The sequence below is a fragment of the Neomonachus schauinslandi genome, chromosome 13, assembly GCF_002201575.2.
Source record: "Neomonachus schauinslandi chromosome 13, ASM220157v2, whole genome shotgun sequence".
Lineage (NCBI taxonomy): Eukaryota > Metazoa > Chordata > Mammalia > Carnivora > Phocidae > Neomonachus > Neomonachus schauinslandi.
Window position 1 is genome coordinate 62827163 of NC_058415.1, and position 27158 is coordinate 62854320.

A 27158-nucleotide genomic window follows, 5' to 3' on the forward strand; every position below is an offset into this window, starting at 1 on the left:
AGATAAATTATGAAAAGCACCTGGTTTGTACTAAAGACTCAAATGTTTCAACTACCTATGTATGCTGAGGTATCCCCAACCCTTATCTTCTGCCTAAAGATATCTTCCTATCTGAAATATACTTCAAACTCACATCAAAAAATTAATTCCTTAATTCTCTTTGTGTTGTCCATCTCCCTTGATAGCACCAAACTAAGCCAGAAACATTCACATCTTCTATCGTCCTCATTCTTATACCATATAACCCAATGTAATTAAGGGCTAGTGGTTCAACCTCCATAATTTTTATGGAAAGCAAAAGAAAGGCTGAGGCTGCTACAGGTTATTCCAACTGTCCTTAAGATATAAACGGACAAGGGGAAATACAAGCTCAAAGAGGCTTTTATCTGCTTGGCTATATACAAAAAGATTACTGGCACCATTATATATGCTTCTTTATACAATTTTATATCTTTTCTTACATGCAACCAAACGAGATGAAAAGTGAACTCCTCCAAAGATTTTATCACTCTTTTGTCCTATTTAAATAGACTAAAAAAAAAAAAAAAACCCCACAAGAAAAAGAAAGGCAAAATAAATGAAACTTTACCTGACTCTGTAAGATCTCAGTTCTTCTTTTTGATAGATTTTACTGAAAAACTTCAGTAACAAAGTCCGAACTGGAAGGAGAAGGCCTCTCTGCTGATACAATGTATAAACTGCCTTGATGAGAGACTCTGTAGCCTCTAAAAACAAAAACAACTTCATATGAAGCAAAAATATTTCTTCACCAGCTCTAATTCCTCTAAAAGCACAGAAGCACTTTACTTTGTTCCTATGACAAAGCAGATCTTAGTCACAAACTGGTAACTACCCCTGAAGTCCTGTAGCAATGACCTACTATAAAAGTCAAACCAACCAGAGATTATAGTATAAATTTTCCTAAGGGACAACAAACCTATGTAGTGATGACAACCAGGATATTAGAAAAATGAATAAGATGGGAATCAAACAGGAAAGCTTTGTTTTTCAATGAAAAGAATTAGTAAGTCACACTAAAAAAGAACTTAATGTGACATAACTTCAGGCTAGAACAAAGGTAAAGCGCTCAATTTCTAATCAAACTAGACCAGAGAAGGGTATTTCTTAGGCTCAATGGCATTTCCTCTTAGTAATACCTGTCTTAATTTACTCAAGTCTGTAATCTACTAGAAATGTTACCATATTGCTTCAGAGTGCACCTACTCACTGATGAAGAGATTCTCTGAGCCATAAAAAACTTCAATGTTCAAGTAGATAGTCCTTTATACTTATACAAGCTACCTTTTATGCTTGAATGTAATTAACCTGACTCATGGAATGTCTGAAAGTGATTAATTCAAAGCTAGACCCTAATAGCATGCATAAGAGCTCCTCTCTTAAGAAGACAAAGCAGTAACACCTACCTCTGTTGGGTTGTATCTGCATTAATCTCCATGATACCCCAAGCAATCTGTTCAGCTGCTTACTATTTAGCCTAAAGCCATCTTCAAGGGTCTCTGTCACAAATTTCCTTATCATTTCTATCCAATTGGAATCCTTCTGCAAAGTTGAGGCATTTGCCAGGGAGACCATGATATCAGACAGTGTTAAATTCAGTAATAGATGATCTACATTATTGGAGAGAATCGTGCAATGCTTGATGCTAAAAATAAACAAAGACACACACATCTATAAAGTGTTATATCTACCATGCCTGCTTCACTTAGAATACTTAAAATAATCTATCAATGGGTCAAAATATTTCCTTCTAAAATAAACTGCCAAGACGACAGGTACAGAGGCAAGGTTTAGGCCATCGTTTTATGAATAAACCATTCCTTTAGGTTGTTAAGAAGACATGAATTTGTATACTGCTCAGTTCATTACCCAAATTCCTCTTCACACAAAAAGTAAAGGCCCTTATAACAATGCTTGGTAATCCTAAACGTAATCTGGAGATAAGACTTGAGAACCTCAACATGCTTAAAGATTTTTTTAAAGCAGATACTTATATTTGGATGTAGGTCACAGGAGATCTTGACTCTGCTTCTAACTCACCACATAATCACTAATTTCTCCTAGCCACAATTTCCATATGTGTGACTTAAGGAGACTGGTCCAGATAAGCACTGTTCTGAAACAACTTACACGATACACGTATTAAAATCGTTTTTTTCTAGCCAAATAAAACAAATTTCTTTCAAAGCTTCAAAGAAATTTCAAAAAAGAAATCTCAAAAAAAAAAACTCAAATAAATACTTTCAATAAAAACAGAAATTGCAACTTAGAATATAAATACCTATTTCAGACTATGGCATATTCAACAGCAAAGACTATTTATTTCAGGTTTCAAAAAATGGAAAGTTAGGGGTGCCTGGGTGGCTCAGTCGTTAAGCGTCTGCCTTTGGCTCAGGTCATGATCCCAGGGTCCTGGGATTGAGCCCCGCATCGGGCTCCCTGCTCGGCGGGAAGCCTGCTTCTCCCTCTCCCACTTCCCCTGCTTGTGTTCCCTCTCTCACTGTGTCTCTCTGTCAAATAAATAAAATCTTTAAAAAAAGAAAAAAATGTAAAGTTAATTTAAAAATCTGACCAATTTTAAAGGAAAAAGTTAATCTATATCAAGCATGAGCAAGGACACAGTAATGAAGAACCAAGAATGCATGGGAAGGGAAATAAAAGAAATCTGGTGCTATCAGAGCATCAAATGTAGGGTTAGGAATGACAGATGAGCCTGGAAAGGTAAAATGGAACCAGATTACAGAGTCAGGGAGGCTAAGGGCACTAAAATTAATTCTGCAACCACATGAGTAACATGGTTGAAAACTTATTTCAGATGGGTGATTTGTGGAGACAGAAAAGGAAAAATCAGAGTTACAAGACTATAAACAAAGAAGCAGGGGCGCTTGGGTGGTTCAGTTGGTTAAGTGTCTGCCTTCTGTTCAGGTCATGATCTCCCGGTCCTGGGACTGAGCCCCACGTTGGGTTCCCTACTCAGCGGAGTATGCTTCTCCCTCTCCCTCTGCCTCTCCCCTCACTAGTGCTCTCTCTCTCAAATGAATAAAATCTTTTTTTTTTTTTAAGATTTTTTTTTTAATTTATTTGCGAGAGAGAGAATGAGAGACAGAGAGCATGAGAGGGAGGAGGGTCAGAGGGAGAAGCAGACTCCCTGCTGAGCAGGGAGCCCGATGTGGGACTCGATGCCGGGACTCCAGGATCATGACCTGAGCCGAAGGCAGTCGCTTAACCAACTGAGCCACCCAGGCGCCCTCAAATGAATAAAATCTTAAAAAAAAACAAACAAACAAAAACAAAGAAGCAGTTATTTGGCTGTTGTAGCAATCTAGGCAAGACAGGATGATCTCAAGAACCAAGGTCAATGTTGTATGGACTGGGAGAAGGCGGGACCATTTACGAAGAATAAAAATTAGCTGGATTTGGGGTGCCTGGGTGGCTCAGTTGGTTAAGCGACTGCCTTCAACTCAGATCATGATTCTGGAGGCCCGGGATCGAGTCCCACATCAGGCTCCCTGCTCAGCGGGGAGTCAGCTTCTCCCTCTGACCCTCCCCCTCTCATGTGCTTGCTCGCTCTCTCATTCTCTCTCAAATAAATAAACAAAATCTTTTAAAAAAATTAACCGGATTTGAAGTTTGTTGAAGTGTATACATGTATATGAGTTTGGGGATGGTAGCAATTGGAGGAATCAAAAGTTTTAGCACTGGTGACTGGATAAATGAAGGAGCAGAGATCCAGAAAATAAATATTACTTTTGATATGTGGAGCTTGTAGTGTCTCTGGTATAATTCCAGGCAGAGATAGCCAACAGACAACTCAAAGTACAAGTCTGACACCAGAAGAAGTCCAAGCTATTTAATGAAAATTACTCACATGACCACGCCTAGCTGCAAAAGCAGCAGGAAATCCAATTATTTTGTATAGACCTATTCCTAAACACTGGAATTTAAGAAAGGAATGAATGAGAATGGGACAGATAACTAGCAGTCTACACACCACAAACCCAAATTACTACAAGGTTTTTTGCCAAATTGCCCAGTGCCCAAAACCAAAGCACATTTTAACATTAACTAGACCACACAAAAACTTAATTGCCACATTTCTTCAGAAGTAGAGCTTACCAAGATCTACCCTAGGTTTATCTCAAGCAGCATAATCTATTACTGTCTGGAAGTTCTCAATGGACACTTCAAACTTGGGAGAATTCATTCTGCTCCTCCAATACTTTATACAAATTTTTAAGGACTAAATATGCCAACCATCAATTCTGTAAGGGAAGCACGTTAATGCGGATACTCCAATTTTCAGTAACAGTAATGTAGGTGGATTACAAACTAATCCCCTTCCTGAAAACAACATTAAAACTAGATGAAATCAGGGCGCCTGGGTGGCTCAGTTGGTTAAGTGACTGCCTTCGGCTCAGGTCATGATCCTGGAGTCCCTGGATGGAGTCCGCATCGGGCTCCCTGCTCGGCGGGGAGTCTGCTTCTCCCTCTGACCCTCCCCCCTCTCATGTGCTCTCTCTCATTCTCTCTCTCTCAAATAAATAAAATCTTTAAAAAAAAAAAAAAAAACTAGATGAAATCATTTTTTAAAAACCTCAAAAGTATTCAAGAGCTAAAAAGATAGGGCGCCTGGGTGGCTCAGTTGGTTAAGCGACTGCCTTCGGCTCAGGTCATGATCCTGGAGTCCCTGGATCAAGTCCCGCATCGGGCTCCCTGCTCGGCAGGGAGTCTGCTTCTCCCTCTGACCCTCCCACTTCTCATGTGCTCTCTCTCTCATTCTCTCTCTCAAATAAATAAATAAAATCTTTAAAAAAAAAAAAAAAGGGAGGTAAGAAGATAATGAACATTTTACTGAGTCCCAACATCTATGAAAAAAAAGCAAGATACTAGCACTCAAGGCTTTGTCCTTAGGGTAAATGCCAATTCCAAAGAAAAAGCTGCAAAACTGATGTAACCTTTTAGTGGCCTCACGGAAAAATCAGAGCCCAGGGCCTGCCAAACATGGGGACTTTCATATATTATCCAGGGAAAGGTGAACTGGAAATAGAAACAGCTCTTAGATAAAACTTAATTCCAATTTTGCTGTATACCAGTGGTTTAAATAACAATTCCTCCCAACTAGTTCAACACAATTCAAATCAAAATCCCAGCATTCTATCTGTAGTCGTCAATAAATTGATTCTGAAGTTTATATGGAAAGGGAAAAGACCTAAAATGCCCCACCCAAGACTGAGGCAGAACAAAGCCAGAGGACTCATTCTACCCAATTTCAAGAGTTACTATACAACTACAGTAATCAAGACATCATGGAATCGGTAAAAGAACAGACACATATAGATTAATGGAACAAAGAGCTCCAAACAGACCCACAAAAATCTAATCAACTAATCTCTAACAAAAGAGCAAAACCAATTCAATGGAGAAAGGAGGGTCTTTTCAACAAATGGTGCTGGGAGCAAATGGACAGAAATTATACAAATGAAAAAACAAAAACTCAGTGGATTTGTATCTGAGCTCAGCTAAACAAAGCTTAATAATTAAAAGCTCGCGGGTATGAGGTAAAAAAGAAAGAAAAATAGAAAATTCAGTAAGTAGGTCTAACATATGTTTAATCAGTCTTTACCAGAAAGGAAAAAAATGGGACTGCAGTAATGCTTTTAAAGCTAATCAGAATTTATCAGATCTGTTTAAAGACATTTCATACCAGATTTAAGATCTGATTTTTTTTTTAAGATTTTTTATTTATTTATTTGACAGAGAGAGAGACAGCGAGAGAGGGAACACAAGCAAGGGGAGTGTGAGAGGGAGAAGCAGGCTTCCCGCCAAGCAGGGAGCCCGATGCGGGGCTCAATCCCAGGACCCTGGGATCATGACCTGAGCTGAAGGCAGACGCTTAATGACTGAGCCACCCAGGCGCCCCTAAGATCTCATATTTAAGAAGTTCACTGAACCCCGGGCGCCCACCTGGATACATCATTGTGAAACTGCAGAAAATAAAAAGAAAAATCATGGGGAGTGGGAACAGGAATTTTGTAAACTAACAACAGTTAGACTCATAGCTGACTTCTTAATACAGCAATGAAAATCAGCAGAGAGTAAAGTCAGTGTGCTCAAAGAAGTGCCAAACCTAGAGTATTACACTCTGCTAAAACACTCTCTAGAAATGAAGAAAAATTATTATTTTTAGACAAAACAAACAAAACACAACCTCCAGCAGATTCTAAATGATCCCAGATGGATGGAAACAGATATATGAAAAAATGAAGAGCAAAAAAACCGAAAATACACTAATAAAACTCAGGTGGTGGATACAAGTTCTCCAAAATACTAATTTTTGATGGAAAGCTCAAATGTTATCATTGGCACAAATACTGTCAGGTGTTTTCTTGGAATTGACAGGCTCTTTGTTCATTTTGAGAAAATAACTGCCAAATACCCAAGTCTGAATAACCATAGTTTGTCTGTCACTCATTCTTTCAAGTTAAAATTGTGTCTGTCACAGAAAGTACTCACAAGTATAATAATCACAAAAATGTATTTCTTAAGACAAACATCATCCTGTATATGCAGCCAAAATATTTTACCCCAGTTCCCCCATTTCATCACACTGAATATGGAAAAAAAAAAAAAGTGTTCTCAAGGGTCATGACTTAATAAATTTAGTAACTTTTACTGCTTCATTAAGGACCTTTTTATGTGAAAGTGGCTCTGGCTTGCTCTTTTAAACTGTGAGTGCACAGTGATGAAGAATACAATGTTTTACTAGTACAGTTTGGTGTCACTGCCTTAGTTGATGCTAAGATACTGGCAGTTTTACCCACCACTGTTTTTGTACCATCAGTGTAAATGTCAGAAAAATCAAAAAGGCAAATAATGTCTTAATATAATTGTAAAAACAGTCTAACTTTATAGACCCAGAGGTCACAGACCACCCTTTGAGAACTGTTTCTTAGATAAATGACGTAAGAGTAAGCCAGCTAACTATAACTGTCTCACAATAGCAACAATGGTCTACTGTTCATAGGATATCCCAGTAAGCTTCCCTCCCCCATACCCAACCAAATCTGTTCTGTTTATCTTAAGGTTCTCCCAAAGTAATACCCATCTCTAAGAATTTCAGATTTTGAAAAAGAAAAAAAAGAAAAAAGAATTTCAGATTCTGGATTTTCAGTGGCATCCTTATTTTAAACCAGTTAGGAAAATGTTCTATATATAAACACATCGAACAAAGTTCCTTTTTACCAAATAAACTTTACACTGTTCCAGATGATCTTTTCTTTTACCCTTAACAAAGATTTCTATTCAATTTAACTTTAGGAAACTCAAATTTCTTCTACAGATAAAACTGCAAGTCAATTTCCTTTTGAATTCTGCCTCCTTACATACTCAATTCCTGCTCCACTCTTTCTCTGGGCCCTATTCTGTCCTTATTTTCCCACAAAGAAATCTATTTGGTAGTAATTTTTTCTAAAATTTAATCATTCACATACTGTCTGAACATTTACTGTTTCTTTAATATAGCTCACTTTTTAAAGACAAATAGAATTTCTAAAAGAAACCTGTCAATACCATAAGCAGAAAACCAATCTTTCCTAATACATTTTGCAATAAATTCCCAACGACCCAACCAGCACTTAATCACCCTCAACTTGCCAAATCAAAGCTCTCCATTAACTCTCGAAAAATAAACTAATTTTCCCAGCATAATAGTAAATCTTCCCAACTAGCAGACTACTGTAGTCAGTACTGAACTTCTGCTCTCACAAGTTGATTTGTAGGCCAAAGGCAAGACTTAACTGTATTGTAAACAGAAAGATTCGGGGCCCCCAACAGAAGACAAGACACAGCTTTCATGACACAAGTCATTTTAGGTCCCCAGCTATTTTCCTATTTTCCCTGGTCAATACCCCACTGGCTCTACCAGCCTAAGCACATCTCTTACAGCACATCCCTAGGAGGTGTCAAAATAACAAAGAAATACAAAAACCTCAGTAGTTAAGGATTTTAAGGGAACTAGAGGAATGCAAAAACTAACAGGCCAGTAAATAGGCTAACTGTAACAGAAATAATAAATCAGTGGTGAAACTCCCAGTGCTGTTTCAAAAGTAAGCAAGGCCCTGCATTCCTTACCTAAGATAAGGAGCTCAAGACTCCATCCAGTTTATACCCTAAGAGCTTGCCCGAAGCCCCTTCCCCTGTCTGACAGTTATCTCTGCTTCATTATAATGTTAAAGTCTCCACCCCAGGAGGGACACAAGGTTCATAACATAGCATGCATGTACAGGCATGCTTCCTAATAATGTCTGCACAAACTTACGCCTGCCTTCACATGTGATGACAAAGCTCCCCTTTCTCAATATTCATCCTAAACTCTAAATAAGAAGAACGTGATCACCCATACTCAGGGAATCAAGGCTTTGGAAGTTATTCCCCATGATTTCCTTATCTGCAGCAAATAGGTTCTGTTGTGTGACAACTCCACCTGGTGTAATCTCTATATGTAACCCACCAAGGAGTGAACTCATGTTATTTCGGTTACAGTATTTGTTCCCAGTACATATTAGAATTACCTTGTTGGAATAATCACCACATAGATTAATAAATTTTGAGCACAAAAAGAAGTTTTCTTAGGGGCACGTGGGTGGCTCAGTCCATTAAGCGTCCGACTCTTGATTTCGGCTTGGGTCATGAGATTAAGCCCCACATTGGGCTCTGCGCTCAGTGTTGAGTCTGCTTAAGATTCTCCTCCCTCTCTCCAATCTCCCTATGCCCCTCCCCCTGTTCTCACTCTCTCTTTAAAATAAATAAAATCTTTAAAAGAAAAAGAAAGAGCGTGCCTGGGTGGCTCAGTCAGTAAAGCGTCTGCCTTCAGCTCAAGTTATGACCTCAGGGTCCTGAGATCAAGCCCCGCGCCGGGCTCCCTGTTCAGTGGGGAGCCTGCTTCTCCCTCTCCCACTCCCCCTGCTTATGTTCCCTCTCTTGCTGTCAATTAAATAAATAAATAAAAATCTTAAAAAAAAAGTTTTCTGAGAGAGGACTAGACTGCATTTTTTTAAATGTCAATATTTTCAATGACAAAATTATAGCCTTTGATATAAATGAAAGAATTGAAAGCAGGAACTCAAATGGACATGTGAAGATCAATATTTATTCACAGTAACCAAAAGGTAAAAACGACCCAAACATCATCCACTGATAGATCAACAGATTAACAAAATATGGTATACACGTACAATGGAGTATTATTTACCCTTAAAAAGGAAGAAAACCTGGAAGCAACCAAGAGGTCCTTCAGTAAGTGCGAGAATGGATACATAAACTGTGATACATCCATACAACGGAACATTATTTAGCACTTAAAGAGTTCTCAAGTGATGAAAAAAACATGGGGAAGGGAAGGATGAATAGGCAGAGAACAGAGGATTTTTAGGACAGTGAAACTATCCTGTATGATACTATAACGGTGGATAAATGTTATTATATATTTGTCAAAACTCACAGAATTTGTAATACCAACAGTGAACCCTAAGGTAAACTATGGATTTGGGATGAAAATGATGTGTCAATGTAGGTTCATAGATTGCAACAAATGTTTAAATCTGGTGCAGGATGCCAACAGTGAGGAAAGCTGTGCATTTCTGGGAGCAGGAGTACATGACAATTCTGTACTTTCTGCTCAACTTTACTATGAAAGTAAAACTGCTCTAAAAAATCCAATCTATTTTTTTAAAAGTGAAAAAAATGCTGGTACATGCTACAATATGAATGAACTCTGAAGACATTTTCCTAAGTGAAATTAAGCCAGACACAAAAGGAAAAATATTTTCTGGTTCTGCTTATATGAGGTACCTAGAAGAGTCAAATTAAGAGAGACAAAAAGTAGAACAGTGGTTCCCAGGAGCTGGTGATAGGGGACTGTGGTGAGTTATTGTTTCATGGGTACAGACTTCCAGTTTGGGAAGATGAAAATAATTCTGGAAATGGATGGTGGTGATGGCTGCATAACAATGTAAATATACTTAATACTACTGAACCATATACTTTAAATGATTAAAAAGGTCAAATTTCATGTTATGTGTATCCTACCACAATAAAAATCAATAATATCCTTTGTAACTCTGTATTTTAACTGAAGATGAAAAATTTAGACATCAGGTCAAAAATTAACTGGGGTTACAATGTTGTCTCCCCTAACTTTAACTTGTGTTGCCCTCCACAGGTTATCTACTAAGTATTCAACGCAGCTCCTTATGGAAATAAGAGAGAAGCCCAGTGTTCCTGAAAATGAATCCCTGGGAAATCTTCTGAAGAATAAGCTAGCTATATTGCCAATCTATTTTTGCTAAAAATTCCACAACTGCAAAGTCAGCTGGGAATATGACAGAATAGGAGGACACTAAGCTTGCCTCCTCCCATGGATACAACTAGATAACACCAGTATCAGTGTAAATTACCCAGGAAACCACCGAAGAAGACTGGCAGAACAAATTCCACAGCTAAAGTCAAGGAAGGGGCCACATTAAAGAAAACAAGAAGAGCAAAGACACGGTCTGGAAGCAAAATGGACCATGGCCATTTGACACAATGGAGAGGGAGGTGGTAGCATGGAAAAGGGCAGAAAACAGACTTTCACACTGTGAAGTCCACAAACTGGGAGGATGAATCTCCAGAATATTTGCCTTTGAAAGTGAGTTCTCAAAACTAGCAGGACTTAAAGCCTGGAATTTTAGAAATTGCCGGACTCGGCTCTATCAGAGCCCAGAAGGCGTTAGGAAGCAGAGTTCAGCGATAAAAGAGATAGCAAGACAAAGAGCCCCTGCAGATATAGTGCAGAACCAGCAAGTGGAAAACTCCAGGGGCAGACAGGAGGGAGAGTGATCTGCTCATCTCAGAGCATGGTCAAGAGAGGCAGGGACCACAGGGAGACTCTAGGAACAAAGGACATGGCAGACACCATTTCCCTCCCCACCCCCCAGCAAAAACAATGGCCACCTGCGGGAACCAGCGTGGTGCCAACCACTCCTAACTTGCTTCCACCAAGTTTATTCACATTCCACCCACCCCCCACCACACACCACCCCATCAGCAGATATGCCCTTCCTAGTCACACTGGCCTGAATCCAAGAGCTGCAGGCCCCTCCCCCAGAAGCCCAGCACAAACCCTGACAATGCCACATCTCCTGACACCCAGGAGGACCTCAGTTCTGGCAGTGGCAGACTTTTACAAGCAGACCACCACACACCTTGTTAAAATGTGCCCAAACCCTGCCGGGGATCAAACACTGCACACAATATGCCAAGAGAGCCTATGTAAACTACACTGAAGGAAAGAGGCCAAGACTAAACAGGAGAGCACATGCAACACACATAGGAGACACTCTGAAGCACCAGGCCCTGGGAAACCAGGACCTCTTCTTCATAAGGCAAACCACAGCAAGAGACCAAAATGAAGCAAATACAAGTAATATGCCTGATAGAGAATTTAAAATAACAATCATGAAAATACCAGACTGGAGAAAAGAGTGGAAGATATCATAGAAACCGTTAATACAGAGATAAAAAAGAACCAATCAGAGATCAAGAACACAGTAAATGAAATTTAAAATACACTCGATGGAAGAAACAGCAGGCTAAACGAAGCAGAGGAATGAATTAACAACGTGGAAGGCAGAGTAATAGAAAGTAACAAGCTGGGGCGCCTGGGTGGCTCAGTCGTTGAGCATCTGCCTTCAGCTCAGGTCATGATCCCAGGGTTCTGGGATCAAGCCCCGCATCGGGCTCCTTGCTCCGCGGGAGGCCTGCTTCTCCCTCTCCCACTCCCTCTGCTTGTGTTCCTGCTCTCACTGTCCCTCTCTCTGTCAAAGGGACAGGGATAAATAAATCAAATATTAAAAGGGACAGGGATAAATAAATCAAATATTAAAAAAAAAAAGAAAGTAACAAGCTGAGCAAAGGAAAGAAAATTATGCAAACTGAGAAAAGTCTTAGGGAATGCAATGACTCCATCAAGCATAATAACATCTGCATTATAGGGATCTCAGAAGAGAGAGAAAAGGGAGAAAATTTATTTGAAGAAATAATAACTGAAAACTTCCCTACTCTGGGGAAGGAAACAGAGATCCAGATTCAGGAAGCAGAGAGATTCCACCCCTCCTCCAAATTCAACCCAAGGCCATCCACACCAAGACACATAGTAATTAAAATGGCAAAAACTAGCGATAAAGACAAAATTTTAAAAGCAGCAAGAGAAAAAAAAGTCAGTTACATAAAAGGGAAATCCCATAACGCTAATAGTGAATTTTTCAGCAGAAACCTTGCAGGCCAGAAGGGACTGGGGCAAGATATATCCAAAGCACTGAAAGGGAAAAATGTGCAGCCAAGAATACTCTATTCAGCAAGGTTATCATTCAGAACAGAAGGATAGATAAAGCGTTTCCCAAACAAAAACTAAAGTAGTTCATGATCAGTAAACCAGCCCTATAAGAAATATTAAAGGGGACTCTCTGAACGGCAAGAAAGACCTTATGAGAATATAAAAAGTAAAAATCAGAGGGGGAGCCGAGATGGCTCAGTCAATTGAGGGTCTGACTCTTGATTTTGGCTCAGGTCATGATCTCCAGGTCAAGAGATCAAGCCTGGCATAGGACTCCACACTCAGCACAGAGTCTGCTTGAGTTTCTCTCCTTCTGCCCCTCTACCCCTCTGCCACCGCTCTTTCAGGAGCACTCTCACACCCTCCCTAAAATCAATCAATCAATCAAATTAAAAACTCAAAAGCAGTAAGAATAAATGTATTTGTAAAAATCAGTTAAGGGAGAATACCTGGCTGTCTCAGTCAGTTAAGTGTCTGCCTTTGGCTCACGTCATAATCCCAGGGTCCTGGGATGAAGCCCCATGTAGGGGAATCCCTGCTCAGCAGGGAGCCTGCTTCTCCCTTTCCCTCTGCCTACCACACCCCCTTGCTTGTGCTCTGTCAAATAAATAAAATCTTAAAAAAAAATCAGTCAAGGGATTCATAAAAGGATATTTTATATGAAACCATATACCTGAAACATGGGAGAGGAGTAAAGCACAGGTTTAAACTTAAGCAACAACTAATATAGACTCCTATATCTACAAATCTAATGGTATGTACAAATCTATGTTATGTACAAATCTAATGGTAACCACAAATCAAAAACCTGTAATAGCAAAGAATAAAAGGAAAGGAATCCAACTATATTACTAAAGAAAACCAACAAACCATGAAAGAGAGCAAGACAAAAAAAGATCAGAGAAAATCTCCAGAAACAACCGCGAAACAAGTTACAAACTGGCAATTAAGTACATACCTCTCAGTAATTACTTTGAATGTAAATGAACTAAATGCTCCAATCAAAAGACACAGGGTGACAAAGTGGATAAAAAAAACAAGACTGGGGGCGCCTGGGTGGCTCAGATGGTTGAGCATCTGCCTTCAGCTCAGGTCATGATCCCAGGGTCCTGGGATCAAGCCCCGCATCGGGCTCCCTGCTTGGCAGGGAGCCTGCTTCTCCCTCTCCCCCTACTGTTCCCCCTGCTTGTGCTCTCGCTCTGTCAAATAAATAACTAAAATCTTAAAAAAAAAAGATTTTATTTATTTGACAGAGGGAGAACATAAGCAAAGGTAGCAGCAGGCAGAGGGGAGAGGGAGAGGCAGGCTCCCCACTGAGCAGGGAGCCCGATGCGGGGCTTGGGGCCGAAGGCAGACGCTCAAAGACTGAGCCACCCAGGTGCCCTCAACAATATATTTTTAAAGTATCATATACTACGATCAGGTGGGATTTAGTCCCAGGAGGCAATGGTGGTTTAACATTCGCAAAACAAGATGCGCCTGGGTCGTTCAGTCGGTTGGACGTCTGCCTTCAGCTCAGGTCATGATCCCAGGGTCCTGGGATTAAGTCCCACTTTGGGCTCCCTGCTCAGCAGGGAGTTTGCTTCTTCCTCTCCTTCTGATGCTCCCCCTGCTTCTGATCTCTCACTCTCTCAAATAAATAAATAAAGTCTTTAAAAAATATATACATATGTTTGCAAAACAAGGGGCACCTGGCTGGCTCAACTGGTAAAGCATCAACTCTTGATCTTGGGGTCGAGTTCAAGCCCCATGTTGAGTGTGGAGCCCACTTTAAAAAAATAAAATGTTAAAAAATATATATTCACAAAACAATGTGATACATCACATCAATTAAAGGATAAAAACCATATGCACATTTCAGCAGGTGGAGAAAAAGCATCTGATCAAGAACAATATCCATTCATGATAAAAATCCTCAATAAAGTCCAGAAGAAACATAGCTCAACATAATAAAGTCCTTATATGAAAAACCCACAGCCAACATCATACTCAATGGTGAAAAACTGAGAGCTTTTCCTATAAGCTCAAAAACAAGACAAGGATATCCACTCTCACCCCTTTTTTTCAACATGGTAATGGAAGTCCTAGCCACAGCAATTAGACAATATAAAGAAATAAAAGGCATCCAAGTTGTTAAAGAAATAAAACTCTATTTGCAGATGACATAATACTATATATAGAAAACCCTAAAGACTCCACCTAGAAACTACTAAAACTGATATATGAATTCAGTAAAGTCACAGGATACAAAATCAATGAAGAGAACTCTATTGCATTCTTATACACTAATAATGAAGCAAGCAGAAAGTGAAATTAAGAAAGACAATCCCATTTACAATTGCACCACATAATAAAGTATCTTGGAACAAACTTAACCAAAGAGGTGAAAGACCTGTACTCTGAAAACTTTAAAAACACTGATGAAAGAAATTCAAGACAATGCAAAAAACTGGAAAGACATTCCATCCATGCTCATGGGTTGGAAGAACAAATATTGTTAAAATTTCTGTACTACACAAAGCAATCTACAGATTTAATGCAATCCCTATCAAAATACCAACAGTATTTTTCACAGAACTAGAACAAACAATCCTAAAATTTGTATGGAATCACAAAAGACCTCGAATACCCAAAGCAATCTTGAAATACAAAAACAAAACTAGAGGTATCACAATTCCAGTTACACTCAAAGTTATATTGCAAAGTGGTAGTAAAACAGTATGATAATGGCATTAGACACATATATCAATGGACTAGAGCAGGCAAACCAGAAATACACCAACAATTATATGGTCAATTAATCTTCGACAAAGGAGGAATGAATATACAATAGGAAAAAGTGTCTTTCAACAAATGGTGTTGGGAAAACTGGACAGCTACACACAAGAGAATGAAACTGGACCACTTTCTTACACTATACACAAAAATAAATTCAAACTGAATTGAAAACCTAAATGTGAGACCTGAAACCATAAAAATCCTTGAAGAGAGCACAGGCAGTAATCTGACATGGACTGTAACAACATTTTTCTAGATGTCTCCTGAGGCAAGGGAAATAAAAGCAAAAGTAAACTACTGGGACATCAAAATAAAGCTTCTGCACAGAAAAAGCAATGATCAACAAAACTAAAAAGCAACCTACAGAATGGGAGAAGATATTTGCAAATGAGGGGCGCCTGGGTGGCTCAGTCATTAAGTGTCTGCCTTGGGCTGTCATGGTCTCAGGGTCCTGGGATGGAGCCCCGCATCAGGCTCCTGGCTCCGCGGGGAGCCTGCTTCTCCCTCTCCCACTCCCCCTGCTTGTGTTCCCTATCTCGCTGTGTCTCTGTCAAATAAATGAATAAAATCTTTAAAAAAAAAAAAAAGATATTTGCAAATGACATATCCAGTAAAGGGTTAGTATCCACAATATACAAAGAACTGATACAATCAATACCTAAAAAACAAATAATCCAATTAAAAATGAGCAGAAAACATGAACAGAAATTTCAAGACATCCAGATGGCCAACAAGCACACAAAAAGATGCTCAACATCACTCACTGTCAGGGAAATGCAAACCAAAACTACAATGAGATATCACCTTACACCTGTCAGAATGGCTAAAATCAAAAACACAAGAAACAGGTGCTCTTGAGGATGTAGGAAAAAAAGAGCACCCACACGCTGCTGGTGGGAATGCAAGCTGGTGTAGTCACTGTGGAAAACAGTATGGAGGTTGCTGAAAAAATTAAAACTAGAACTACCCTATGATCCAGAAATCACACTAGTGGATATTTACACCAAAAACACAAAAAAACTAATTCAAAGGGACACACACACCCCATGTTTACATTATTTACAATAGCCAAACTATGGAAGCGGTCCATCAATAATGAATGGAAACCACTTTATAGAAACACAGGCCCACCTCAAGAAGCAAGAAAATTTTATTAGATAACTTGTTTTTACATTTATTTGCTCTCACTTGAGGTAAACATTTTAAACAGATTCCAGGCTTACAATTTTAAACTCCATCTTCTAATCCATAAGCCTTTGTGTTTTTTTCCTCCCATTATCCCTCTTACTGATACTGATACTAGTTTCATTACCATTTCCTCATACATAAATGATACAACTAGATGACCTTTAAGATACTCTCGCTTAGAGATTACATAGTACCTCTCCCAAATATTCAGGTCAACAAATTTTATTAAATTATTTACATAATTTGATACCTGATACTCACTTTGCATAAAATATTCACTATTTTTAGAAATTAAAAGAAAGGAAAATTTTAAGGCTTAAAGTGACTTGTTCAAGATTAGCCATACTACTGCTACTTTTAGTTTTATTTCACAAAATTTAGATATGAACCCCTCACAGTGTAGAAAGTTCCAGTTTAAGGCTAATTATTTTTTAGTAATTTCAGGTTAAAAAATTTTTCAAGTCTATACAGTGGAAGGAATCACAATACCTTTTATTTGTCTCTTTCCTTTTGTGCTTGGTTATTTCTTTTAAGGCATATGGAAAATGACTCATAAAATGGTGTTTGAAATCAATAAGATAATTCTTTCGAAGCCACGACTCCTATTAAAATAAGCGAGTATTAGAAAATCTATAAAAAACAATTATTTAAAATAATCAAATTTAAGCAGAAATTTGACTTAATATTCAACTATAAATTTACTGTTATAATAAACGTTTTGTTCATGATAGAAGACGTAAATAAATTTTAAAATCAGAATAAAATATTAGGGCATCCAATTCTCACCCATAGATCTTTTTGGTGCTTAGTAATTATCTTTACTTGCATTTTATCTACTGTTTAAGAGAATAAAAAGGGAGAAAATAAGATGTAAGAAAATTCTTAATCTGAACCACTAATGCAATATATATAAAAAATATATATAAAAAATATATCAGAAAGTCTTCTCCTAATGTTCTATTTATACAGTAACTATATCCCAGGAATTCTATTATTTCCAATTAAACATATTTAACATTGTCACAAAGCAAAGCACTTCTCCAAAATTCTTGCAGTATTCATGAATCTGTCTTTCTCTCCTACTTAAAACATTAATTCCAGATCACAACACTCTTATTTCCTCCTATTCAGAGAACCAACCATTCCATTTTGCCAGGGATTGAAGGGTTTCTTGGGATATGGGTATTTAAAATAGCTGGTCACCCAACAGCTCCTTAGTATCCTTTTCTGGATTCTTCTCTTTATCCTAATCTATAATTGTATACTCAACATGTTCTTTTGGACTTCTAACAAGCATCTCAAATTTAACATGAATTGGGGTGCCTGGGTGGTACAGTCCGTTAAGCGCCCAACTCTTGGTTTTGGCTCAAGTCATGATCTCATGGGTCATGGGACTGAGCCCCGCGTTAGGTTCCCCACTCAGCAGGGAGTCTGCTTAGGTTTCTCTCTCCGTCCCCTCCTCACCCCTGCCCCCCCCATGCACTCTCTAAAATAAATAAATCAATCTTAAAAAAAATTTAACATGAATAAACTGAACTCTCACCACCAGCAGTCACACTGTCATTTGGACCATAACACAGGATTGTCCTTGCTTCTCTTGCCTTGACTATGCACATCAGCAGTCCCACTGGCTTATCAGAATCCAGTTGCTTCTCATAGCTTCAATCACTAGTTACCATTCTACTCCAATCAACCATTTTACCTAGATTACTGCAATAGCCTCCCAACTGGTCTCCCTACTTTTCCTGCTGCCCTACTCAAAAGTCATTTCTCTGCATAGCAGCCAGGGTGATTTTTTAAAACATAAATCTTGCTTCAAAATAATACAGGAAGGGAGAAAGGGAATAAGTGTATATGTAGGGCAGAACTGGTAATCCATAGGAGGGATGGTGTGAGTTTGGGCCATACAGTTCTGCTAGAGCTAGATGCTGACCACAGGGAAGTTCACTAGTGTTCTATTTGCAAATTCAACATATTAAAGTTAAATACACATAATTCAGATCATGCCACTCCCCTGCTGAAAACCCTCCATTGTCTTTTCATCACACTCAGGTTAAAATCCAAACTTGTTACCATGGCCATAGGGTCCCACATGATCTGGCCCGTCACTTTTTCTCACTCATCTTCTACCATTATCCTAGTACCTCACTTGCACAGGCTTTCCTGCCATTCCTCAAATATGTCAATCTGTTCTCACTTTCAGGGGCTTTCCACTTGCTAGTCCCTACTGGAAGGTTGGGAAGACTGGAAGGTTCTTCCCACAGGTCTTTACAAGACTTGCTCCTTTAACTTCACCAGTGCCATTCAAAAGTCATGAAAACATTTCCTGCCCACCTATTTAAAATAGCTCCCCCTCATTCTGTTCGAGCACTTGTTCTCTCTTTACCCTGCTTTACTTTCATCTTTCCTTTTAGCATTGACATTATATATTTATTTCCATCCATCAACCCTACCAGAAGGTAAGTATACTGTGAGGGCAAGCAACTCTGCAATGATGGAATTTTCTTCATCTGTGTTGTCTAATATAGCAGCCACTAGCCACATGTACCTACATGAGCACTTCAAATGTGGCTAGTATGACTGAAGAACTGAATTTTAATTAACTTAAATAGCCACATTTATTGATGCTCAACAAATCCTTGATGCATGATTGCATCTGACCGTTCTTCACAAATTCTAATCTTCATGGGGAAAAGACATCAGCAATGAGACACATAAAGATTACAATACAATATAAAGCTAAGATATAACATAATTTCTATAATAATTATAATACTGACCCTGAGGCTATTAATACAAGACCGCAAAGACCCCAAAATCCAAGTAAATTAAAAAGTTAAATTGCATTTCATTTTTAAAACTAGCTATAGATTAAGGATACACAGTGTATCAGAAATAAGCAACCTCAGTAAGGACGAGTATTCAACCACTGCAAATACGATTTAATGTACCTTGAGATTTCTTTTTAAAGCAAATATCAGAGAGTTCAGATTTTTAAAAAGGCTTTAAAAAAAAAACACTATTTAGGTAGAAACGAGATTTTTCAACTGTGCAGCAAATAAACACATTTAGCAAAACCTAAAAGCAAACAGTTATCCTAAGACTGTGCCTAATCTAGATGCCAATTTATCAACAGAAGACCTATACATTTTCTGAGAGAAGAGCTACAATCCAGCTTGTGGGACACAATTTGCATTTAAGGCCAAGGAATGCCATTTCATCCCTCCTTTAAAGTTTGAGCTGTTACAGGTCACATAATATTAACTACTATTATTAACTACTAAGCTATAACTGAAGGTCAGTGAGAGAGGGGAACAGTGAGAATGGTAATGAAAAATAAATTATTGCATTTTAATGTCACCTTGTACAACTCACATATATATTTATACTTTGTCTCTAAAATAATGGATATCCAATTATTACAGTTCAACATAAGCCATTTTGCCAAGGTAAATTAAAGAATTCTACCAGTGTATGCTTTTAAATACTATTTCTATTTGAATTAAACTTCCTTCAGTTCATTTGAATTTTAAACAGTAGCCCAATTTAGTATTCTATGTTGCCTTCAAAGGTCTATGCAAAACAGTCTTCTGAACTTAGTGTCCTGCATTAATGAACTGCTAATAAATACAGTTGTATTAGAATAGCATGGAATAGTTTTAAAGCATACAACTTTAAATAGCCATAAAATTAAGGCAGTGGTTAGGTCTTTTGACAATGTTATCTGAATGATAGTGGATGATATAAAACTAGCATAATTAATGAATTTGCATTTGGTCCTACCATTCTATCTAGTTACAAATACTATTACTAAAGGAATAACAATACTCAGTGTCCATATGTCACCAAACACCAAAATGCCCAGGATCTTTATTCCTTAGCCTTCTAAAAATGAAGGAAAGACTAGTACTTAAGATTTATGTTGATATCATTACTTTTACTTTCTATCCCAGGTTCAGATAAATCCATTCAAGACTGCAAATAACATATACTTTTCTAAAAAGCTGTATGCATTACTACTGTCACTAGCCTACATCACAGACTGCCATAAAAGACAGTAAGCTTTCCTTTCATAAAATCATACATCCTACCCCCAACCCCGATCAATTTCTTGCCAATGTATGCAAATGAATCATGAGACAGGCTCAAAATTGTAGTCAATAAAATGCCATGCTATTTGAAAAAGCAATTCATTTAACAACACTACAGATGATGGGTAATGGGTTAATAGTGTTAGAGCAAGCTCTTAAAATACATACTTTAGTATGATTCCATAATGCTTTTCAAGATTATCCAGTACTACTTTTAAGTTAACCCCGTCTTATTTAATACGGCCTATTAGCTTGAAATAGAAAGAATTAAACAAAACCAAAAAACTGCATTGTCAGTTTCGTACATATGTAGGCAACTTCAAAGATTCACACCTGCCTAGTCAAAAGTCCTTGCAGGAATTCTAAAAACCAGATGCTTCGAGCTTTGAAGTATTGTTCCTGCAGCTGCCCTTTTTAAGTGTGCTATCATATTAATTTAACACCAATTAATCTCAGAGCTTGTTCTTCCTTACTTGCACGATGGACTATATAGTATATTCTCTATACTACAGCACTTTAAAAAAGCTGCCACCAGGGCGCCTGGGTGGCTCAGTTGGTTAGGCGACTGCCTTCAGCTCAGGTCATGATCCTGGAGTCCCGGGATCCAGTCCCACGTCAGGCTCCCTGCTGGGCAGGGAGTCCACTTCTCCCTCTGACCCTCCCCCCTCTCATGTGCTCTCTCTCTCTCATTCTATCTCTCAAATAAATAAAATCTTTAAAAAAATACAAAAAAGCTTCCACCATTCAATTCTCCCCCCAAACAGTAGGTATATTTAATCATCACAAAACACGTCTTTTCCCATCAGCTTTTCTAGTAAAAATCTGCATAGACTTAAAATCTTAGGTTAATTTCACTAACACCAAGCCTACAACTACAGCTTACCTACATATAGTAAATATAACTTTTACAGATGTTTTCTGATCTCATATCCCTTATCAAGAGAAAACAAAAGAGCATGCACTAATCAAGTCTGTATGTAACTTCTCTAAATCATAGTTTAAAAACAACTCAGGGTTGGTTATGAGATCTTCACTGTGGTCCATTTCTGCTAAAATTGGCAATGTGGCACACACTGGAAGTACTTAATAAGCAACATTTTTAATCCCATAAAAGGCCTCCAAAAGTAGAATGTTCCTACATAATCAATCTGCCATAAACAATGCATTGTAACACTACTGTGAATTATATCTAATAAAAGCAAATGAAATCAAGCTCACCAAAAAAAAAAAAAAGAAAGAAATCAAGTTCATTAAGTTATGTATTTCCACAGGGCACCTGGGTGGCTCAGTCGGTTAAGCATCCAACTCTTGATTTCAGCTCAGGTCATGAACTCAGCCCTGCGCTGAGCCCCTCGTCAGGCTCCATGCTCAGTGCTGAATCTGCCTGAGATTCCCTCTTTCTCTCCCCCCTCCACTCCTGCCCTCCCTCCACTCAGCACTCTAAATAAATAAATAAATGAATGAATGAATAAATAAATAAACTCCCCCCCCCCACCAAAAAAAGTTATGCATTTCACTTAAATTAAAAATATTCAGAGAATCTCCTAAACTATTTTAACTTGCAGTTTAGGACAAAAGCAAGAAACAAGTTTATAGTCACACCATGGGAATGTTTTTAGAAAATGCATAGCCAATTGGCAATAATATACTGTTTTCTAATCTGCCCATTTTTGATAACTAAGAAAATAACCCCTTAAGTTCTCACCAATTTATGAGTTTCATCATGTTGTTTAGAGAGTTTCCACAGAAGGGAAATAATATTAAGAACTTGCTGCATAACCTGCAGAGGTTCTCGTTCTATACCATTTCCAATAGAAGCAGCTAGTTGTGGAGGCACAGCTTCAATCCAGCATTCAATTAGCAATGGAATTATTATCTCAATAAATCCTTTCAAGTTTTCAGTAGATGAGAGGCCTTCATCCACACTGCCTAGTCCTCCAACCAGGTACCTAGTAAGGAAGGGTAAGAATGGAAAAAAAATTAATGATTAAAAAATATTATTCCTTGCTTAATTTAAAATATTAAGGTTCAAGTACCAGTAAAAATGAAGTTCCCTGAATTGATAATTACATTGATCAAGACTAGTAAGAAAATAAAATTCTAAAATGACAAAGCCAAGAAAAACTATCAAGTTTTACTTCTCTTTTAGGCTTTGCTAGAAATGAATAAATTAATTACTTTCAAATGACTCCTCCCATCAGTAAATAAAATCAAATCATGAGTAACTATATGAAAACTATAAAAGACAACTGCATGTCTTCCCACCATTAGCCATCAATGGTCAGCAGTTAAAATTCAATATAGGAAAACTGAGCGTGGACATAACTGAAATCCTTCTTACCGTAGCCTGAACTGTGAACTGACATTTGGCTGTGAACCCCCATTTTCATAAACCTGGATGTGCTGCTGGTCGTTGGCATGTTCTTTCCAGTTGATAAAAATGGAGTTGCTAGTGGCATGGGGATTTTCTTTTTGTTCCTGAAGTCCTTCACTTTCTCTCAACCTACTGGATCCATCTGCCAAGGCCTGAAGGAATTTACTGAGTCTCACTAAGACTTTCAGCCTCCACTGCTGAGAAGTGAGTCTCCGATTAGGATTTACAGAAAGTATCCAGGACTGGGATCTGTCTCTATTTATCAGTCCTTTGGACAGCTGCTGATGAGAAATAAGTTCTACAAAATTCTTAAGCAATATACTGCTACGGCCAGTAATTAAGGCTGGGTACTGTTCCAGCAGAATGTCCAAAACTTTTAAAGAGTCCTCCTGAATTCCTTCAGTAATGTGAGTCATGGCACTAGAGAGATGGGCACTTACCAAAGGAAAAAATGGAGAAATTTGTTCAGCTCGTATTTTGGGGGCCAGGAATTGAAGAAGTTGAACTGCTGCTAATCGTACATTAGCATCTTTATCTGTAAACACAGCAGTCACTTCACTTAATATGTTTGAAAGGTGTGCATCAATTATAAATGGGTACTGAGACAAAAGATCTTTAAGTCCAAGAAGAGCACTTTGTTTAACCCCAGCATTGTAGTGATGCATCTGTGACAGCAAATCCTAAAAATAAAAACAGAGGATTTAGCTATATATGCATATTATAACATTTTCAAATAAACATGCTAATAACTAAAACTATAAACTCACACTCCTTGGGGAAACTGCTTCAATAAGTATTTTTTAAATGTTACCTAGCCTCTACTAAGAACAGAAACATTGTTTTATCTTTAAAATAGATTTAGCTTAGGGGTGCCTGGGTGGCTCAGTCACTTAAGCATCTGCCTTCTGCTCAGGTCATGATCTCAGGCTCCTGGGATGGAGCCCCGCATCAGGCTCAGCAGGGAGCCTGCTTCTCCCTCTCCCTCTGCCACTCCCTCTGCTTGTGCACGTGCGCTCTAATAAATAAATAAAATCTTTTAAAAAATAAAATAGATTTAGCTTAATAAAAACATAATTTTCAGTTAGAATTTTCTCTTTCTGAAATTGACCTACATGAAGGCTTAGGCAGGCTATCATTTAAAGTGACAGCAGTCATCATCACAATTTAAAGACCTACTACAGGGGTGCTTGGGTGGCTCAGTTAAGTGTCTGCCTTCAGCTTGGGTTGTGATCCCAGGGTCCTGGGATCGAGCCCCATGTCAGGCCCCCCGCTCAGTGGAGTCTGCTTCTCCCTCTCCCTCTCCCCCAGCTTGTGCTCTCTCTCTCCTCTCTCTCGCTCACTCTCTCAAATAAAATCTTAAAAAAAAAATAAAAATAAAAAAATAAAGACCTAGTATATATCAAACATACAGTAAATGCATTTATATAATTTAACAGGCCCATTCTGCCTATTTTAAATGGTCTTTCAGGGTGTGTGTGTATATCCTGAGTATAACACTTGACAATTTTATTTGTGGAATAATTTATATAATTTGTGAAAAAAACGTTAACTTCAAATATCTTTTTAATATTATTTAACCTTCAGAGCTTAAAAGCAAAACTAGAAAGTGTTTATCCTCACAAAAACTTGTTCACAAATGTTCCTAACAGCACTACACATAAGAGTCAAAAAGTGGCAACAAACTGGGTGGGGGATGGCCTAGATGGGTGATGGGTATTAAAGAGGGCACTTGTGATGAGCAATGGATGTTGTATGTAAGTGATGAATCACTGATTTCTACTCCAGAAACCAATATTGCACCACATGTTAACAAAATTTAAATTAAAAAAAAAGAAGTGGAAACAACCAAATGACCATCAACTGATGTCTGATAAAATGTGACATAACAAGGCACTGGAATACTATTCAACAATACAGGGCGCCTGGGTGGCTCAGTCATTAAGCATCTGCCTTGGGCTCAGGTCATGATCCCAGGGTCCTGGGATCGAGCCCCGCATCAGGCTCCCTACTTGGGAGCCCCTACTCCCCCTGCTTGTGTTCCCTCTCTCACTCTCTCTCTCTCTGTCAAATAAATAAATAAAATCTTTAAAAAAAAAAAAAATACAAAGGAATGAAGTACTGTTCTGAGAGAGATGCTATACCATGGATGAACCTCAAAAACATGCTAAGCAAAAGACCAACAATAAAAGAGCACATGTCATATTGTTCCATTTATATTAAGTGACCAGAATAAGCAAATCTATACAGATAGAAGGTAGATTAGTGGCTGCCTAGAGCAAGCAGAAAAGAATGGGGAGTGACTTCTAATAGGTCATAGGCCATGATTAATACGTTCTAAAATTAGATTATGGTGATAATAGCATAATTCCGTAAATATATTAAAAACTACAAAATGGTACATTTTATTTTAAGTAGGCTCTACGCTGGGTATGGAGCCCAATGCAGGGCTTGAACTCACGACCCTGAGACCAAGTCCTGAGCTGAGATCAAGAGCCATATGCTTAACCAACTGAGACACTCAGGCACCCCTGGAGTGGTATACTCTAAACGGATGAATTTTATTATGCATAAGTTACATTTCAATAAAGCTGTCAAAATTTTAAGCAAAACTATTGCTCAAACTTTAACTTCACACATTTACAATGAACCTGTAAGTTATGTGATATGTATGGATTCAAAAGTACGGTAAGATCTTCATGAACTATAAAAACAACTGGAAAACTATCACATCAAAAACTTGATACATCAAAAAGTTAAACACAAGAATTATTTCCAGATCATATATTAAATCATCAAATAGGTATACAATGAAGAAATCCCTGCGGGTTTAGTTGAACAAGTCTTTCTAGAGGTGGGAAAGCTACAGTGGCAGCTCAGATTTGGTTAACAAACTCCAACCATCAGCCATCCATAAACCCTGAGAATTAAAAAACCTTTTCACAAAAATCATTCTAGATAATTTCAAAGGAAATGTTATTTTACCAAAACAGTATTTATGGTTTACCTTTATGTTAAGTTTTCTATTGTTTGTTGGAAGAGTTCCATCTTCTTTGAGTTGCTCAGGCAGATGTATAGTCTTCGTTTTAAAGTTTGTAATAGTAGCATTTTCTAACTTGGGTTTCTTTTTACCAACTTTTAGTTTTACTTTTTGAAAATCATCTTGGCGTTTTCTTTTTTTGGTCATTCTTGAGTGCTATAGTGAAAAGAATTTTAAAACAATGGGTAAAAAAAGATAAATTCAAAAGAATAAAGAGTTTTCCAACATTTACATTACTCTAAAATTTCAAAGATAATCAAGAATCAGGGCCAACAAGAACTATGCCAAAGGATCAAAGTATTAAATGGAAAATACCTTTACCAAGAGGTATACCTTAGTCAAGAGAGATTGTAAAGAGGAGTCATCAACAATAACGCAACAATCCTGCCACAGGTTTGTCAAGGGTTTTTAGCTGAGGAACCTTTGTCAAGCAATTGTGCTAAATGGAAACCTTTTGAAATAACATCCCACCCAGGGTTTGGAGGGAATGGGGGGGGGGGGCCAAGCACACATGTGCTATAGATATACCTTGTTATCTGCTCCTGGCCCCTGAAAGTCCCTGAGGAACCTCTACTAACAAAACTAAGTTTTTAATACAGCCTGTAATAGTCAAAAAAGTTTCATGAACCTAAGTTGACGCTTGAAAAAAATATAAGATTCAGAGATATGCAGCAAGGAGAGTTAATGAGCATTTCATGAGTAAGGAAAACGGTACAGATCAGAAGAGAGAATATGCCTAGTATAGGCAAAAATGAGATAGCATTTTGAACACCAGGATAGGTTCAGATTAGATATAAACAGAAAACAGTATCCAAAAGCAGTATAAAAGGAAATATAGTGTAACAGAGGGTAAGGAACAAAGATGAGCTAGGCCACTGTTTTAATAAATAACTTGAGCATAAACATGTCATCTTGCACTTCCCCCTCTACACCACCTTCTTTCAATTTACATCCAAATTTTCCCACTTACATACAGAACCTTTGATTTGTGTCTCCTACCCATTCCCAGGACACTTCTTAAATCCTTTATTTCCACCCTAGACTGTTTATTAGTTTCCCCCATCAGTATGCTTGCCTTGTTTCTAGCGTCTACTCCCTAGCCCATTTGCTGGAGTCACAAGAGAGCTCTTCCTAAACAGAGATCTGACCAAGGCTCAGGAGTTTTCAGCTGTTCCTTTACTCCCTTACAGTAAAAACTCCATAGCTTGACATATCACGTCCTTCCTAACTTCCTCTCCAGCTTTATCTTCCCACAAGCTAACATCTATCTAAAAAATAGCCTCCTATACCAGCTCAACT

At 38.1% G+C, this 27158-nt stretch overlaps 1 protein-coding gene across 1 annotated transcript in view; it reads right to left on the bottom strand.

The window, feature by feature from the left end:
• The window catches only part of TEX10 (testis expressed 10), a 61098-nt gene that overhangs the window by 31028 nt on the left and 2912 nt on the right, over positions 1-27158 (bottom strand). Inside the window, exons 2-7 of the mRNA XM_021691131.2 lie at positions 25827-26015; positions 22790-23502; positions 22154-22397; positions 16847-16959; positions 1425-1663; positions 590-725 (exon numbers count right to left, since the gene is read on the bottom strand). Of these exons, the coding sequence (XP_021546806.1) occupies positions 590-725; positions 1425-1663; positions 16847-16959; positions 22154-22397; positions 22790-23502; positions 25827-26006 (1625 nt within the window). The 5' untranslated portion in view covers positions 26007-26015. The remainder of the gene's footprint in view (positions 1-589; positions 726-1424; positions 1664-16846; positions 16960-22153; positions 22398-22789; positions 23503-25826; positions 26016-27158) is intronic.